The following is a 16,356-nucleotide window of genomic DNA, read 5'->3' as shown; positions in this document are numbered from 1 at the left end:
ACCAGCAATATTGTTGATATTATAGACTATTATAGACTGTTCTAAGCCTTAACTGCTACCTTTCGCATGAGTAGAACTTCTGCTCTCCATAGTTGAAGCCGTAACTCACCACGACGCTTTGCTAATATGCACTTACATAGCCCTGGCAGCCCAGCGAAAACGCCAAAATGAGCAATGTATAGAAAGAAACCTCTCGCACCATGTTTTCCGGGTCGGCAGCCAATCCTCTCAGCACTTTTCACTTCTTTACTTCTTTACTTCATCATCCCACTCTCAATCAACTCCCTCGGAATCAAGATCTTCTTTCTCTTCCTTCCCGCACCCTGGTTCTGCACTTCTTCTTCACCAGCCTCAAGAGCGATCAACCCCGCCTTCCTCAACCCCTCTGCAACATCAATCCACTCGCACAGAATGTCCACCTTGCCATCCTGACTTGTTCTGCAAGCATGAGCTTTCTGCAACTCGTTTATCAGGGCTTTCCTTGCCCTGTAATCTCGGAGACCTTTGATGAATTGCCTGACGAACTGAATCTCTACTTGACGGTCTTTTGGGAGCGCAGAGAAAGCTGTATCTGCACTTTTGAGGTAGGCTTTGATAGAACCGGTGCCCTGAGCGAGACGAGGAATGCTGACAGCCTGGGAAACTTCTGCCTGGACGACGCGAGATGGTGATGAACCGTTGGATTGGCTTCTGCTGCGAGTATTGGGATGAGTAGTTCTGGCGTTTGCTATGGCTCCGCCATCGGTCTTGTGTAATACAGTAGTAGGTGCGGGCATCCGCGCTGCACTCGTTGGGTTATCATCAGATGTGGTTGATGAGGGATTGGTAGCTTCTGTAGTGGTCTGTGATGCTGTATTGGGAATAGGGGTCCGGTTCGGTATTTCAGCAGCAACGGCGGTCGAATCCTCTGGTATGTTAGACATAGCTTGAGCTAGAACGTTGGATCTTAGCCATCGCATACATTATAGTGGCTGATCGACTTGCCATCAGAACGATCAATCTCCGGCATCAGACCCATTTGTATCTTCAAAGCACTAACTTCCTCGTGCCACTTTTCTGTAGCTTGTTTCATTTTCTTCTCATCACTTTCAATCCTTGATATTCTTGCTTCGAGTGTGCAAATTCGCTCAGCAGCCTCTTGAATCTTTCTACTGGTCTCAGAATGGATAGCCTCGATCTCTTTATTGCTCGCATCCAACTTCTCGAGAAGAGCTGCATGCTCCTTTCGAAGCTGATGCCTCCATAGCATGTCAACGCCCTCTTGTGCAGCTGAACTGACTGTACCCGACGCCGTGGGCGCAGGTGTAAGAAGCCTTGAAGAGGCCATGGACGCTGTTGGGATGGATTGGGACAGTACTGTAAGTCAAACCCGGGAGAGGGTACTATTTCTCGGTCATATATATCGTGCGTAAGTATAGGCAGACCGACCTCATTCGAGAAGTGTTGGAAAGATGGAGAGATGGAAAGATAGAGAGACGGAAAGGCGCAAGTGAGAATAGGTAACTTAGGTACTTTGACTTCAAGAGACAATCACGTGCAAAATATACGAAGAATTTCTGGAATTTTTTGCATTTGCCTGATCTACGAGAATCGCAGCCTTTATCATTTGGTCGCGTTCAGTTATCGCAGAAGATGCCGCGAACAGAGCAGAACGTGAAACTCATCGTAGGAAAACTGCCGTGACCAACGAGCAATCCCTAAATACAGACACAGAGACGGAAAAGCAATGCATCACCCAACCTTCTAGTGTTGGCAATGCCAGACAATGACACCTAAGAAATCGAAGAGCTGTAAGCCCTGATGCAGCAACTTTTATGCCACCAAATTATCCCTTTCCTCACGTGCCGGGCGAACCAGCTACGCTCACTATCACTTCCCTTTTACGGGGGTCCCGACTGGTGCCGTCCGTCTATAAACAAGCACCCCTACTGTCGGAACTCTGTGATTTACCAAATATGCAGGAAAAAAAGAGCACTTAGATGAGATCGGCAACGTTCATTGGCATCTCCTCGATTTGAGTGCTGTAGAACTGCTCGATTTCTCTCATCATGCGCACATCCTCGGCGGTCACGAAGTTGATCGCGACACCCTTTCGTCCAAAACGACCTCCACGACCGATTCTGTGAATGTAGTTCTCACGGTTGGCGGGAAGATCGTAGTTGATGACCAGAGAAACTTGCTGGACATCAATACCACGGGCCAGAAGATCAGTGGCGATCAGGACACGAGAAGAACCTGATCGGAACTCCTTCATAATCAGATCACGCTGAGCCTGGTCCATATCACCGTGCATTGCCGAAACAGTGAAGTCACGAGCGGTGAGCTTGTCGGTAAGCCAGTCAACCTTTCTTCGGGTGTTGCAGAAGATAACGGCCTGTGTGATGGTGACCGTCTCGTATAAGTCGGAGAGGGTATCCAGCTTCCAGTCTTCCTTCTCAACAGCGATGTAGAATTGCTTGATACCTTCCAGGGTAAGCTCGGCCTTCTTGACCAAGATACGAACGGGATCGCGCATGAATTTGGTGGTGACCTCGAGCACATCCTGGGGCATGGTGGCTGAAAGGAGGACAACCTGGGTGGATTGAGGAAGGAGTTGGAAGATGTCATAGATTTGCTCAGTGAAACCACGCTGGATATATGTTAGCAACTTGCAAACAGAGAGACAAATTGAACATTCGACAACTTACAGAAAGCATTTCATCAGCCTCATCGAGGACGAACATCTTCATGTTATCGGTCTTCAAGAATCGTCGCTGGATCATGTCGTGGACACGGCCAGGAGTACCAACAACGACCTGGGGACCTTCCTGGAGGGCCTTCATGTCATCGCGGACGCTGGTACCACCAATGCATGCGTGGCACTCAACGTTCATGAAATCGCCGATAGCGACGACAACCTTTTGGATTTGCTGAGCCAATTCACGGGTGGGGGCCAGGATCAAGGCTTGGCATTGCTTGATGTTGGGGTCAAGCTTTTGAAGGACGGAGATGGAGAAAGTGGCGGTCTTTCCCGTTCCAGATTGGGCCTGGGCAATAACATCGTGACCTTGACAAACCCGTTAGCTATTGCCACCGTATTTGTTCTCCGCAGGAAAACCTACCCTTGATAACTGGCATGATAGCGCGCTGCTGAATGGCAGACGGGCGCTCGAAACCATAAGCGTAGACACCTGTGCAGCGTGTTAATCATATATCGTGGCAGAGTATGCATATCGAGACATACCTCGAAGAAGCTCTGGCTTCAGGTTCATGGTGTCGAAGGAATCGACGGTCTCGTCATAGTTAGATTCGATTTGACCTGCCAGACAAAATTTCTATCAGCCTCTATTCATATGCGGTCGCCTCCAGCGGGTGGCGGTGTGTCCGCCGATGCATGGGATATCGAGAGCTTACCCTCTGGGATCTCCTCGAGTCCTTTGTCGGTAGCCATGATTGCGGTTGGGTTTGATGAGAATATCTAGATCGCAAGCCGTGCCTGGGATCTAGAGATCGCAAAGCTTTTTGATGGGGGAGAAGGCGGGGGTGGGGAGGCGCAGAGATCTCCTGAGAGAGACTGCGACGTGAAACTTTGTTGTGAGACTAAAACTAGATGCCAAACTCCCGAGAACGAGAGTTGTATTGGATCTAGTGGTGTTGTACTTCGTGGTCTTAGTTGTTCAGGTTGATGTAGTGGTGAAAGAGGTGTGGAGGAACCCGACTGAATATGTCTTTTGAGAATTTTTGAAAAGCAAAGCGACGCTAGCGACGACCCATCCTGCTAAGCGAGAAATACCTTCACAGGAGCTTCTAGTTCACCACTTCATATCTCCATATTTTATTTTCCTATCTTTGCTTACTTTTTCTCTTCCGGCTATTCTTGTTGGATATCCCGTTCGGTCTTGGTCTCTGATTGGACTGGGGACAGCAAGTGGAATGAATTAGTCACAGCTACGAGAAGACTCAGCTGTGAAGTCTCTATATTCAAGGGGGCAAACTTCTCTGCCTCAGCCTCACAACATCCTGCACATTTGCCAGTGACTGTAGCCATCTGGCAGAAATGAAGTCATCTATCATCCCCGTCGACTCTGGATGGACAGCAGATGTTGTTGTCCAGCCCAGTGGCGGTGCTGATTCCTTGGTTCTGGAGCAATCGGAGTCATCCCTTCTTTCTATTCCGCTTCACCCCCTGGGTGTCAAACCTTCTGGCAACCAATACACTGCTACCAGCAACGCACGCCATGCAATTGGACCATTTCAAATACTCCCTGACGAGGTTCTGGCAATTTTCCTGGAATATCTTGACTCACCCCAATTGCGATTACTCGGGTCTTGCTGCAAATTTCTCTATGCATTTTGCCGTTCTGAGGATCTTTGGAAGACATTATTCATCGAGTAAGTGGCTTTCCTATATCTCGCCTTAAATGTGGACCTACTTGCATGCATATACAAGTGGACTTGGCGGGAGCTGTGTAGCTAAACTCTTGATCTGAAAGCTGTCGTTTCAGGATCAGTGCTTATATCTAGGTTTGAGAATGTCTTCGCACCAAAAACAGTGATGTAATCTGGATTATTGGATCATGCCCCGTTGTTAGCTAATGTGACAGTATTGAGCACGAATGCTAATCTACTACTAGATCGCCTCAGTCGAAATCAGGATCGTTTTCATGGCGTGGTTCGTGGCGCTCAACCTTCCTTGGACTTGAGGCTGGCCAAATGGCTGAGATCCGCTGCGAGAATGTCTTCTCAGATGTGCTCTATCCACCATTTCTTTGCACTTATACTCCACTAAGCCCGTACACTACCAATATTCCCAGAGGAAACGCTATCCCTCGTCTTGAGGATCTCTCACCAACCGAATTCTCTGAGAATTGGAGTGATAAGCCATTCATTCTCACTCGTCCTGTTCGAGAATGGCCAGTATATAAATCATGGGATACTGATGCCCTGCTAGAACAGTTTGGGAATGTCAAATTCCGGGCCGAAGCAGTCGATTGGTCACTGAACACCTATATTCAATATATGAACAATAGCAGCGATGAGAGTCCCCTCTACTTATTTGACCGAGGTTTTGTGGACAAGATGGGTCTCAGCGTTGGAAAACACCAACAGTCTCCATCCTACTGGATCCCAGAATGCTTTGGGGAAGATCTTTTTGCAGTTCTCGGAGACAAGAGGCCTGACGATAAATGGTTAATCATTGGTCCTGCTCGAAGTGGCTCAACATATCATAAAGACCCGAATGCGACGAGTGCGTGGAACGCAGTTCTTCGGGGTTCGAAATACTGGATTATGTTCCCGTCTAATGCTTCGACTCCCCCGCCCCCAGGCGTTTATGTGTCTGAAGACCAAAGCGAGGTCACAAGTCCTCTCAGTATTGCAGAATGGTTACTTGGTTTCCATGCAGAAGCTCGAAACACACCAGGCTGTGTCGAGGGTATTTGTGGCGAAGGAGAAGTTCTGCACGTTCCTAGCGGTTGGTGGCATTTGGTTGTCAATCTTGATACTTCGATTGCTATTACTCAGAATTTTGTTCCTAGGAGCCACCTGCCAGGGGTTCTCTCTTTCCTCAAAGACAAGCCTGATCAAGTCTCGGGATTCAAGAAAGAAGTTACGGATCCATACGGGGATTTTGTGAAAGGCATGCAAAAGGAGCATCCCGATTTGCTTGAGCAAGCTCTTGCTGAATTGGAGAGAAGAGCCGAAGGTAGAAAGAGAAAATGGGCCGCCACAATCGGCAAAGATGAAGCGGAAGAAAGTCGAGGATTTAGCTTTGGTTTTGGAGATGATAGCGATGAGGAGGTGCCGTAAATTTTTCCACGACGAAACTGTATATACGCCGTGCATGATATATAAGCATAGGTTTGGTGTACAAATGACAGTTATGGTTTACGAAGACAAGAATTTTGATGTTCTCTGATATTCTCACGTTCAATTGCCCTGAACGCCTTGGTCTTATTGTACATCTAGTGAGGCTCAACTCTTGGGCAGAGTCAGTTCCAAAGCTTTTGGATGAATGCTTTTGCGTCGCAATAGAACAGCCCTCTACATTAAGCCTCAAACGCCAGCAAATTTTATAGCCCCTAACGCCTACGCAGTTTTCCAACCACCGCCAGTCTCAGCATTCCACCCAGCGCCGTCCTCATAACCGTGCATTGCAGAGTATGCATCATCCCTTCCTAGAAACAGCCGAACCCGTCCTAGGTTTCTTGACCTCCTTGGTATCCGTCTCACTATCCTCCCCCACAGTCTTCTTATTCCTTTTCGAGCCTGCCCCTGTCCTATTCGCTGAAGTCGAACTCGTAGGCGTGGCATGGTTCGAGCCCCCCTCACCCTTCATAAAGCCGCTCGATAGCGGCGTCGGGGCCATGGTCGCCGCGGGTGTCGATTGCGCCGATGGCATCGGACTCTCCTATTCCCCATCAGTCCTTATACCTCTGCGCTTCGAGATTCAGAGAATAGGAAATAATCAACTGGGCAAAGAAAGAAAACCCACCGCATTAGCATTAAAACTAACGCTGCTCCTGCTAAAGACCCTATTGCCCTCGCTCACACCTCCCCTTCTCCTGGCGCCGCCGCCCGCAGTCCCCGTACCCTTCGTATAAGCCTCGAATCCCGTAATGATGTTCCCGCTCGGCGTTTCCTCCAGGTACTCTGTTTCTTTCTTGAATATGTTGTCTTCTAGTTGCGCGAGGCTGCGTTCGAGGGCTCGCCTTTTGTGCAGTAGTTCTTTGAGGTGCTGCCGCGTTTTGTCGTAGAAGGGTTGGCCGGGAATGTCACCACCGCTGCCGACGGCGGCTACAGGGGCGGTGTTTTCTGACATGGTGGGGTGTGTTGTCGTGAGATTGAAGTAGGAGTTGAGGTGATGCGCGCTTGAGGAGTTAGACGCTTGGGCCAAGTTTTTCCTTATCGCGTTATCGTGGAAATAGGGGAGGTTTCGTTAAAGCAACCCTCTCTATAACAAGGGAGCAGAAATTTAGTCATATTGACAGCAGCGAATTGGATTGCACTGCATTTTCATAGTTATCTACGGTTTGTCAATTTCAAAGCTTAGGGTTTCTAGTTTGTTAAAATTCAGCAGAGAAGTGCGCTCAAGACATAGAGCTTGATCACAATATAAATACGGTTGAATCAATCATGGCACAGTCAAAAGTAATAGGTATCATGCTATAAGCAACTCAGAAGAGAGTGGTTCTATTAAATGTCCAGCTAAGAACACACGCAACGCTTTGTTCCATGTAAATGAAAATGAACCAGGAAGGATGTCCTCATCTAGAGTTAGCCTAAGTTTCCTAAGAGTCAATACTCGAGGTTCTCATCTTCTTGATCTTTTCCCTTAATAGCTTCTCCTTCAGCTCACTAGCCCGTCTCTGCGGATCTTGGATCTAGATGCCATCAGATTTGGTCAGCCTCAACGAATGTAGTGCGCCAAAGACATTGCATCTAAAACAGAAAGAGCCCCGGTGGTTACGAAGAGCTACCAACCTCGTTGGACTCCAAAGCACGTTTGCTTGCTTCGATCTCTCGTCTCGGGGATCCCCTATCGCTTTCATCTTCAGTATCAGCCTTCTTGTTTCTGGTTTCAATAGGTGATGAGACTGAAGAGGTATTCCGGCGCCGCTTGCTAACGGGCTCATATCGTTCCATTGATCGGCGACGCTTTCGATCTCTTGAACCTCTGCTCGGACTTCTGCTTCGACGCCGACGTCGAGGAGGTGTGATGCTTCGGCTGTTGCTCCGTGTTAGCCGACGTTCGTCACGTTCATAACCCCTACGAGCGTCAGATCGTGTCTCAGCGGCATCAATATCATCTTCTGGTGTTGGTGTGGTCCCAGCTCTTTCCCTACTGCGAGACAACCTTCTACGGGGAGAGCGGCTTCGTGATCTGGAGCTCGAGAAAGATCTAGACCTGGAGCTAGAGTCACGTCTACGAGATCTACGAGATCTCGGGGGTGGCGAAGAACTGACGGACTCAGAGGTAGATCTTCTTCGTCTTGACGGACGTGGAGAGCGAGAGAGGGAAGTATCTGAAGGTGTTGGGGACCTTCGTCGGGTTCTACGATCTGGACTTCTTCCTCTTCCTCTACCGCCTCTACCTCTATAGGTGCCACTCCTGTCTCGAGATCTAGATCTGCGTCTGCGAGGTGGAGAGCGAGATCGCGAGGATGATCTGGTTCGTCTGCGAGGTGGTGGAGAGCGCGAGTCCGACCGAGACCGTGCAGATATGGGAGATACTGATTCAGGAGTAGGGGACCTCCGTCTCCTTCCACCACGGCCACTGGGAACATATGTATCGGATTCCCTTGGTAGAGGGGCCCTGAAAGAACCCCGATCTCTGGAGTCACGCCGACGTGGCGGTGGTGACCTAGAATATCTGGAGCCCCTCCAATCAGACCCTCTTCCACCAGTACGATCAAAACCTCTATGTCTGTCATCTCCTCGATTCCCACGCCAACTGTCCCCCCCTCTTCCGCCGCCGCGACCGCGTTCACCGCGTTCACGACTCCTGATATTATTGAGCTCCTGGTCTCGGCGTTGCTCTTCTTCTCGTCGGCGACGGGCCTGTTCGGCGGCTCTCTCGGCTTCGATCTAGCACGATATCAGTTTAAGAGCACCAGTACAGCATGTAAAAACATACCTTTTCTTGTATGAGTTCTAGCTTCTTTGCCTCAAGCAATTCCTTAGGAACGCCTTGAGGATTGCTTTGGGCACTCAAGCAGAGCTTCCACAGTTCCTTGCAGAACCCAGCTGTGTCCTTATCAAGAAAGCCGGTAAGTTGGATTTGCATCTTTTTGATATCTGGCTGTAAGACGAATTAGCTTGGCAAGTGGTAATGTGCGTCTCCCAGTCAGTGAACGTACATATCGCGCGCCTTCAATAAGATTGAAACAGAGCTCAATTACAACATCGTCTTCGTTGCCAAGAATCTCGGAGATCTTGCCTGCAATCCATCTATGCCAAAGTCAACAACGCTCGATCTTCCCTGAAAGATCGGTTATTGATACTCACTTCTTCATAACCTCAACATTGACCTTCTGCATATCAACCTTCTGGTTGAACTCAGGCGGGAACTTGGTTGATTTCAACAGCTTCGCGTCAACGGAATTCTCCATCTTCGCGGTGGGCTGCACGTAACGCGCGCAGCAATGGTGGTGTTGGAGTAAGTAAGATGTGGCAGGTAAGGAGAGGTTGATAGGTCTTCAAATAAAAAGCAGGTCGGGCAAGGTAAAGTCGCAACCACATTTCGTCACGAGGCTGAACCGAGCTTCTAGCGCGTCAACCCCAACTCCAACTCCCAACTCCCAACTCCCGCGCAGCCTTCTGTCAACCACGACCAGTAGGTATCTAAGGTAAGGATCTATGTCGTACTATTGCAAGGGATCTTGCAATATGGATCTATCTATTTCTCAGAATGTCAGACAAACAAAGAGGGCCCTTCTTCAGTAACCTACTCACGGCGTGTAGCTTGACCCGCGGCTCAGGACTCGCCCGTGATGATGAGAGAACCGATCGAGTATATGTCCCTCCATGTCAAGCAAGAATCATATGGTCATGATGATGTCGGGGTGTTTTAATCATGTTGAAAAAAGATAGACTCCACCGAAAGCCCGCGAGAAACGGAAGAATAAGTGTGTTCCGATGAGAATTGGTATCTGACAAGAATTCAAGATACGATGGAAGTTTCTGCCATCCCCCCGCCATTCCCCGTCACTGCGAGGCAAGTGGTATAGCAAGTGCGATTTGAACAGTCACGTTAAGGTTTCTGCTGCTGAGTAGTTTCCCTCCTCAAAATTCGCTCTCAAAGTCTTCTCCCTATTTTGGATACCTAGGAATAGTAGCTTCACATAGTGTGAGCAGTCCTCATATTGTACCTATCAATCGTTCAGGGTATTCTCAATCCGCTCCTCTTTTCAGAACGAAAAACCTAGCTCTATCAGAGAGCTCATCTCCCGAATCGAGGCGAAAGAAGCTCGTCTTAGAAGACTACCTATCTGTCCACGATCATTCACATACACTCATGTTTCAGCCCTTATCTCCACTTAGCACTGGTCTGAATTCTTTAGCCTCAAGCCCTACTCCGGAGAGCAAGAATCTTGAAAAGAGCTCGCGTTCACAAGTCGATATCGAGGAAGAAGCTGTCCTGGGACCGTACGCTCGTCTGGTACGGCCCCCAGGCGGTTCGGGTGAAGATAGTGGACTCAACCTCAATCTGCTCTCTCCTCCGTCGCCAGTTGATCTGGCTGTAACTCCAGCAGGAGATGATCTCGCAGCACTCCCTCCCTTGCCGGATTCACCCTTGAGTCTTCCTCAACATCCTTGTCGACCACAGTCTCCACAGTCTTCGGCAGTAGATCCTGCAGTGGACGATTCTCGAGAGCCTCCGCTCATTCTTACACCATTGTCCTCGTCTCAATTTGACTTCGATAACCAAGAGTCATCAGACCCCCTACAGTCAAAGCGAGGTCCTCTCATTTCTTGGGCAGCAGCAGCACAAACAATGGCGACGAAGGAATCGGCCAGCATTGGAACCATTGCAATTAAAGGTAAAGAGACGGCGGGAATTAAGAGCTACACTCCTGGTCAGTCACCAAGCTCCTCAAAAGGAGCGAGGATCAGCACAAATGCTCCTGAAAATGAAGTGATCGGTCCAGAAAACCAGCCCTTTCACCCACATTCGACCTGGAGTGAGAGCTCGCTTCCAATGGTGACAGCTCCGGATACACCTATGTTTGAACAGCGGTCTGCTCGGAGTGGCATCTCATATGATGGTATGTTTTCTGGCATGAGGGTCAGAAACCTTGCCACGGGTCCGGGCGAGCGAAATGCTTCTGATGATGATCGGATAAGCCCTACCGGCATCTCCTCGACAAGCAGAAACCCCTTTTATGCTCTGGCAGAGACAAATTCGCCTATATCCACTTTAGACGGTCCATCGTCAATTTCAGCGGCTTTGAAAACTCGCATCATAGATGCATATTCACTTATGCGCGGTCCGAATACTCCAATGTCAATCCCAGCTGCCCCGGCAGCCCCCATCGCCGATAAAGCTTCAGGCGCACCTGATGCTGCGGGATTGTGTAATTCGGGTGGTGCACTATTGCCCCAAGCTGTTACAGAAGCTCCCATTGCCGACAAAGCTCCAGGCGTTTCCAACGCGCCTGATGTTCCGTCAATGCCCAACTCAGAGGATCTAATATCGTTCTCAGAAGCGCCAGAAGCCCCAGCAGCCCAGAAAGCTCTTAATACTGACAACACGGCAAATATCCCCCGATCACATATTGCTCAAGAGGTGCCAGGTTCACCAGCTACAATTCCAGGAATTCCAAGAGACATAACTGGTGAGCTACCGTCTCCCGGACCGCAACTCCCAAAACGCGCGGTCGCACAACTTGGGAAGAGAAGGAGAATGGTCAAAGCTACGCAGAAACTATACCGCAGAGTACGAGCAATGGTGCTGGGAAGACGTGTTCTATCCGTGATTATAGGCAGACAACTTGCTGGGCCAACCAGGGATTTCTTGGTAAGGATCTCGAAAGGTCTTCCTGTTAATATGACTGCTCAGGAGGCTCCACCACCGATTCCAATGTGACAAAGAAGGATGAGCGAGAGTTTGAGACAGAGATTAGCAGAGCTTGAATGGAGAATCATGGTCGAAAGGGAACTTGATGGAGTTACATCAGAGGAAGATTGTAGAATACCTTAGCCCCTAATCACTACCTATAGATTGAACAGAAACAACGTATAATGTATTCCACTTGCCAGGCATTCATATTCGAGAGGGGTACAACCTTCATATTTCAGTGATCCAATTTCAGTGATTCAAAAAGACACCTTCGCGAATGTCCTGGGGTATAAACACTGCGTCCTTGAAGAAATCCCCAACGCCGTACTCCTATCCACCATATCCGAATCAACACCTATCTATACCCAATTTCAAAAGTTGAGTTATTTTCAACTGTCCAGGCCCAAGTTTGTGACTTTCTAAGCCCTCCTCCTCTCCTCAAGCTCCCTCTGAGCATACTTCTCCACCACTAGATCAACCCTCTCCTTCGCTCTCGTGAGGCCCGTGTCTCCCATCTGCTTAAACTTCCACCTCATATCATAGAGCCTGACCAACTCCTCTGCCTTCTTTATATCCTCATCATCCTATATGGCCGTCCCAAATCAGCATCTATATCTATACCAGTCGTCTCCCCTCCCCTCCCCCCAAATCAAAGAAGAACAAGAAGAACGAGCAACATACCCGACCAGAAGACGGAAGCACGGGCGTGGGCGGGCTCACGACGCCCGACTGCGAGCCTCTACTCCTCACGCTGGTACTAGAGGCAGCGCGCGAGAAGCTTGGCGGCGACTTGGGGCTGGTGATGCGGCGGCCCAGGAAGTCGAACTCGGGGGGGTCGCGCGGGATGCTGGCGCGGGCCTTGCGGTTGAGAAAGCGGGATTGGGAGAGGGTCTTGTTGGCCAGGAGGAGGGCATGGGCAGCTTCGGGATCCTGCGAGGAGTTAGGTGTTGAGTTAAAGTAAAAGAGGAGAGCGGGGGAGAGGCGGAGGGCGCGGGGGGGAATTGAACGAACAGTGTTCTGGAGGGTGTTGAGGTCTGCGAGGACCTGGGCTAATTGGAGGGAATCGCTGGAGGACATGGTTTGATCTATATATAATTATGCGGATAATTGCGAGCGGTTGATTGCCCGACGATTATGCAGATTCGTGGAGGGCTTTGATAGTTGCCCCGAAGTTCGAATTGTTGTCTGTGGACAGCTTAAGCTCGATGCTCCTAATGCTTCAGTCTCGCCCGCCAATGGCCCGTCCCCGGAATCGCGACGGACCCTCCACTCTTGATACTCCCCAGTTTCATAAATACCCAACAGGCGCAGTTATCTCCTCCCCAATTCCTCTTCAATCATGTCCTTGATCTTCCGTCGTGGAATCGCTTCAATGGCCTCGCTGAAAAAGGCTTCAAAAGTTGTCTGCATTGGGCGGAATTATGCGTATGCACTCTCTCCCTGTGGCCTTTGATTGGAGAATGATACAAGACGAGGCTGACCGCCATGCCCAGAGACCACATCACGGAACTAAACAACCAGAGGCCCAAACAACCCTTCTTCTTCTTGAAGCCGGCGTCTTCCATTCTCCCTCCTGGAGCTGGACCCGTTATTAGACCGAAGGGCGTGGATTTACACTTTGAGGTCGAATTGGCTTTGATTATTGGGAAGCAGGTCAAGGATCTCGAGGCTTCAGATGAGAAGGGTGCTTTGGATTCTATTGAGAGTATGATCTCCGCTCTACATCGATGCATAAAGAAAAAACATATTAACAGCGGTAGGCTATGCCCTTGGTATCGACTTGACGGCGCGCAACATCCAGAATGAGGCCAAGAAGAAGGGTCTCCCATGGGATATTGCCAAGGGCTTCGACACGTTCCTCCCAGTCAGCGAGATAATTCCAAAAGCTGCGATCCCAGACCCTCATCAAGTCGAACTGTACCTCACCGTTAACAATGAGCACCGCCAAGCCGATTCTACGGAATTGATGCTCTTCCGAATCCCCAGAATCCTGAGCGATATCTCGAAGGTCATGACATTAGAGAAGGGAGACATTGTGTTGACTGGTACTCCAAAAGGTGTGGGACCTGTTGTACCTGGAGATATCATGAGAGCCGGCTTGAAGGTAGGAGGAAAGGAATTGCCAGAGGGGAAGATTGAGGTTGAGGTTAAGGAGTCGACGAGTACATATGAGTTCAAGGAGACATAGCGGGTTGCGTTAAAAATGTATTTTTGGATACCCTACCAACAGTGGATTTGTGCCAAACAGTCATTCTAAGTTCGGGTCCTTTATCTCACCAGGCTTCGGGGCAGCCTCAGCCATAGCTCCACAATGCTTACACTTTCTCCTCTCCTCACTGTCCTTGAATGCATTCACAGCCTCTTTGATCTGCGTCCCCAAGTCCGTACAGTGGAACGCAGCCTCGTCTACCACCTGACGACAGTTCGTACAGTACCAACGCAGACGATCCAAGGAATCCTTGGGCCGGGCCTGCTCTAGCACGATACCCACGGTATTCGCGAACCGGACAGGGTTATGAGGTGTGTTGGGAGGCAGGAGGAACATGTCCCCTTCGCGGATGATAATGTCTTTGAATTCGCCCTCGTCGACTACTTTCAACATCATAGCGCCTTTGTACTGGTAGAACCACTCGGCGGTTTCGTTGATGTGATAATCGGTGCGTGCATTTGGGCCTCCCACGATCTAGAGGGTGTTCGTCAGGGGTCGTAGCTGGCGGAATAGAGGACGTACCATAACCGTAACATCCTTGTTATAAACGCAGTAGTTGTTGATCGGGGGCTTCAAGAGGTGGGAATTCTCCTCGAGCCTGTTGAGTTGTTAGCTAGCTAGGTACTGTACGTTTCCGGGGCAGACCCTCCATTACCATTTGGGTAAATTCAGTGGACTGGTAAGCATTTTGAATTATGGTTTTTGTGAGTGCTTTTGCAAGTATGCTTGAGTCTTCTTTATCGTGATCGTTTGCATTTGCTCTTTGCTCTTTGCTCCTCTATCGCTCTAGGCGGGGTTCTTTGCGGGGAGGTTTACTCATCGAGTCATTGACGCGCTACAGTACATAAGCACGGGTCGGCCACTGAAGAATGCCTGGAAGAGCTCGAACTGCCTTTATGGCGCGCAAAACCGCTCAACCTTTGGATATTTCTCAAGTTGCCTGCTCATCATGTCCAATGATCAAACCTCAAAGGCACAGAGGCATTGCGGTGAGGCGGAGGTCGTCCAATGAAGGCTACTCCATATATGGGTAGCTGCAACCATGTCGATAGCTGCATATCTCAGCCGAGTTTGAGACAGTGTTTGAGCGCATTTGCGTACATTCTTTAGACGACTCAATATATATATATATGAAAGCAAGCTGGCGACATCTCGTGTGACCAGCTCAACCTAGATAAACGTTCGATTCTGTCCGCTGAACTCTGTCTTCCTCTTCAACTCGGGATCGAATCGAAAGCACGCAATCTAACCCTTCAGCTTCGAGCTACAGTACACCCAACATTCAAGATGGATCATTCACACATGGGACACTCACACATGGATCACGGCGGCATGGACCACGGCGGCATGGGCAGCGGCGATATGTGCTCAATGAGCGTACGCAGAATTACATCTATCCAATCCCTCATCTACTCGAAAGCTAACGCTTATCGCTGTCCTAGATGCTCTTCACCTGGAACACCAACAACCTATGTATCATCTTCCGCTGGTGGCACATCCGTACCACGCCCGGGCTGATCTTCTCCCTCCTTGCCGTCGTCGCTCTGACAGCCGGATATGAAGCCATACGATCCGTGTCCCGACGCTACGAGGGATGGGTTGCGAAGAGACAGGAGGAAGTGCCCAGTACGTCGTCCTCCCCTTCCCCTCGCCCCTCCATACCTACTACTACTTTTCGTTTCTCCTTGCTTCAAGTTACGGAAGAACAAAAGCTGAGACGAATATCAATGGAGCCATTACTGAGACAACGCCCTTTCTGTGGTCAGGACGCAACCAGGTTGAGGTTACTAAGCGGGCGCATGTTATCAAGGCGTTGCTGTATGCCTTTCAGAACTTTTATGCGTTTATGTTGATGTGAGTATTCTATTCTCTATTTGGGCATGGAGGAGCCTTACTGAAGGTGGTTGTAGGTTATTGTTTATGACTTACAATGGATGGGTGATGCTGGCTGTCGCGGTCGGGGCATTCGTGGGCTACTTGGTCTTTGGAAACAGCACCTCGTCAACGAAGGAGACAGCTTGCCATTAATTGGGATTTCAGCAACGGCTGGCTCTCTCTCTACATCAAACAGATTGCACGTCTTTTTGAGAAGTCTCACATCATATACATATAATGCTCGCAACTCCATACAGATATACCCCGAATCAAGATCATCTTCCAAGCCTCCCTATCTCAGACACCTGACCCAACCGACTTTTCTTCAAGTCCCCGCATCAAGCAGAAGATCCCAATGAAAAGCCAAGCGTTCCCGTCATCTTGAAGCAGTGTAGGACAAGAGACAGAGTGACCGCTCTCCATTGATCAAGACCAAGAGGGTGAGCAGCCGCGTGACAAAAAGTACTTAATCGATAATATAAAAGGTATTAGACGATTAATCTAATAAGAACAGATACTACACTTGATCTAAGCCAGAAGGCAAAGAGAGCTGCAGAACGAAAGAAGGGGAGGGGAGAGAACCGCTTTATATACAGCGGGTGGCGGGACCGTGCGTTATACATAGACACCCAGCTGGAGCTGAGGCGAATTGTTTGCAGACGAGGCAAACTAATTGGGTCATAGATTCTTGGATGTGACTGTCTTTTGTTTTATGTTATTGGATGTGGTTGTG

The 16,356-nt window shown here is 49.4% G+C and overlaps 11 protein-coding genes across 11 annotated transcripts; 4 read left to right on the top strand and 7 right to left on the bottom strand.

Annotated features, from left to right (window-relative positions):
- Nucleotides 1–254: 254 nt before the first annotated feature.
- M430DRAFT_15008 (hypothetical protein) lies at nt 255–1,327 on the bottom strand (the record flags this gene model as incomplete). The annotated part of the gene is made up of 2 exons (XM_024863169.1): nt 255–905; nt 962–1,327. 2 exons carry the CDS (start codon nt 1,325–1,327, stop codon nt 255–257), a joined length of 1,017 nt encoding a protein of 338 aa, XP_024725273.1.
- Nucleotides 1,328–1,975: 648 nt separating this feature from the next.
- On the bottom strand, nt 1,976–3,646 carry M430DRAFT_55208 (hypothetical protein; the record flags this gene model as incomplete). Its single annotated transcript, XM_024868527.1, has 5 exons — nt 3,394–3,646; nt 3,224–3,298; nt 3,102–3,170; nt 2,688–3,046; nt 1,976–2,629 (listed from the first exon to the last, which is right to left on the bottom strand). The coding sequence occupies exons 1-5, from the start codon at nt 3,428–3,430 to the stop codon at nt 1,976–1,978; spliced, it is 1,194 nt and encodes a 397-aa protein (XP_024725272.1). The 5' UTR covers nt 3,431–3,646.
- A 187-nt stretch (nt 3,647–3,833) lies between these two features.
- On the top strand, nt 3,834–5,875 carry M430DRAFT_62955 (hypothetical protein). Its single transcript, XM_024869023.1, has 2 exons — nt 3,834–4,371; nt 4,614–5,875. Exons 1-2 carry the CDS (start codon nt 4,037–4,039, stop codon nt 5,785–5,787), a joined length of 1,509 nt encoding a protein of 502 aa, XP_024725271.1. The 5' UTR covers nt 3,834–4,036; the 3' UTR covers nt 5,788–5,875.
- Nucleotides 5,876–6,145: 270 nt separating this feature from the next.
- M430DRAFT_24154 (hypothetical protein) lies at nt 6,146–6,799 on the bottom strand (the record flags this gene model as incomplete). The annotated part of the gene is made up of 2 exons (XM_024865020.1): nt 6,146–6,388; nt 6,473–6,799. 2 exons carry the CDS (start codon nt 6,797–6,799, stop codon nt 6,146–6,148), a joined length of 570 nt encoding a protein of 189 aa, XP_024725270.1.
- A 494-nt stretch (nt 6,800–7,293) lies between these two features.
- On the bottom strand, nt 7,294–8,328 carry M430DRAFT_32357 (hypothetical protein). Its single transcript, XM_024866154.1, has one exon. It carries the CDS (start codon nt 8,262–8,264, stop codon nt 7,719–7,721), a length of 546 nt encoding a protein of 181 aa, XP_024725269.1. The 5' UTR covers nt 8,265–8,328; the 3' UTR covers nt 7,294–7,718.
- A 253-nt stretch (nt 8,329–8,581) lies between these two features.
- Nucleotides 8,582–9,089, bottom strand: M430DRAFT_91759 (hypothetical protein; the record flags this gene model as incomplete). The annotated part of the gene is made up of 3 exons (XM_024869680.1): nt 8,582–8,779; nt 8,838–8,928; nt 8,986–9,089. The coding sequence occupies 3 exons, from the start codon at nt 9,087–9,089 to the stop codon at nt 8,582–8,584; spliced, it is 393 nt and encodes a 130-aa protein (XP_024725268.1).
- A 464-nt stretch (nt 9,090–9,553) lies between these two features.
- M430DRAFT_269014 (hypothetical protein) lies at nt 9,554–11,860 on the top strand (the record flags this gene model as incomplete). Its single annotated transcript, XM_024865467.1, has 2 exons — nt 9,554–9,605; nt 9,864–11,860. The coding sequence occupies 2 exons, from the start codon at nt 9,554–9,556 to the stop codon at nt 11,564–11,566; spliced, it is 1,755 nt and encodes a 584-aa protein (XP_024725267.1). The 3' UTR covers nt 11,567–11,860.
- A 98-nt stretch (nt 11,861–11,958) lies between these two features.
- M430DRAFT_15002 (hypothetical protein) lies at nt 11,959–12,616 on the bottom strand (the record flags this gene model as incomplete). The annotated part of the gene is made up of 3 exons (XM_024863167.1): nt 11,959–12,123; nt 12,221–12,469; nt 12,551–12,616. 3 exons carry the CDS (start codon nt 12,614–12,616, stop codon nt 11,959–11,961), a joined length of 480 nt encoding a protein of 159 aa, XP_024725266.1.
- Nucleotides 12,617–12,781: 165 nt separating this feature from the next.
- M430DRAFT_112818 (hypothetical protein) lies at nt 12,782–13,825 on the top strand. Its single transcript, XM_024861489.1, has 3 exons — nt 12,782–12,964; nt 13,033–13,244; nt 13,300–13,825. Exons 1-3 carry the CDS (start codon nt 12,879–12,881, stop codon nt 13,725–13,727), a joined length of 726 nt encoding a protein of 241 aa, XP_024725265.1. The 5' UTR covers nt 12,782–12,878; the 3' UTR covers nt 13,728–13,825.
- Nucleotides 13,788–14,698, bottom strand: M430DRAFT_131569 (hypothetical protein; the record flags this gene model as incomplete). Its single annotated transcript, XM_024862197.1, has 3 exons — nt 14,404–14,698; nt 14,271–14,346; nt 13,788–14,222 (listed from the first exon to the last, which is right to left on the bottom strand). Exons 1-3 carry the CDS (start codon nt 14,433–14,435, stop codon nt 13,788–13,790), a joined length of 543 nt encoding a protein of 180 aa, XP_024725264.1. The 5' UTR covers nt 14,436–14,698.
- A 154-nt stretch (nt 14,699–14,852) lies between these two features.
- On the top strand, nt 14,853–15,776 carry M430DRAFT_62949 (hypothetical protein; the record flags this gene model as incomplete). The annotated part of the gene is made up of 4 exons (XM_024869022.1): nt 14,853–15,125; nt 15,191–15,374; nt 15,515–15,602; nt 15,659–15,776. Exons 1-4 carry the CDS (start codon nt 15,036–15,038, stop codon nt 15,774–15,776), a joined length of 480 nt encoding a protein of 159 aa, XP_024725263.1. The 5' UTR covers nt 14,853–15,035.
- Nucleotides 15,777–16,356: the final 580 nt, after the last annotated feature.

Source organism: Amorphotheca resinae (assembly GCF_003019875.1).
Source record: "Amorphotheca resinae ATCC 22711 unplaced genomic scaffold M430scaffold_1, whole genome shotgun sequence".
Classification (NCBI taxonomy): Eukaryota; Fungi; Ascomycota; class Leotiomycetes; order Helotiales; family Amorphothecaceae; genus Amorphotheca; species Amorphotheca resinae.
This window is presented reverse-complemented; position numbering and strand designations above follow the sequence as displayed.

Excerpts from the sequence above, each read along its gene's own strand:
- M430DRAFT_32357 (XM_024866154.1), bottom strand. The coding sequence starts at position 8,264 with ATGTTCCCAGTGGCCGTGGTGGAAGGAGACGGAGGTCCCCTACTCCTG.
- M430DRAFT_112818 (XM_024861489.1), top strand. The coding sequence starts at position 12,879 with ATGTCCTTGATCTTCCGTCGTGGAATCGCTTCAATGGCCTCGCTGAAA. Across the intron at positions 12,965-13,032 it reads TGCATTGGGCGGAATTATGC|AGACCACATCACGGAACTAA; the intron begins GTATGCACTCTC and ends CGCCATGCCCAG. Across the intron at positions 13,245-13,299 it reads TGCTTTGGATTCTATTGAGA|GCTATGCCCTTGGTATCGAC; the intron begins GTATGATCTCCG and ends TAACAGCGGTAG.
- M430DRAFT_62955 (XM_024869023.1), top strand. The coding sequence starts at position 4,037 with ATGAAGTCATCTATCATCCCCGTCGACTCTGGATGGACAGCAGATGTT. Across the intron at positions 4,372-4,613 it reads TGGAAGACATTATTCATCGA|ATCGCCTCAGTCGAAATCAG; the intron begins GTAAGTGGCTTT and ends ATCTACTACTAG.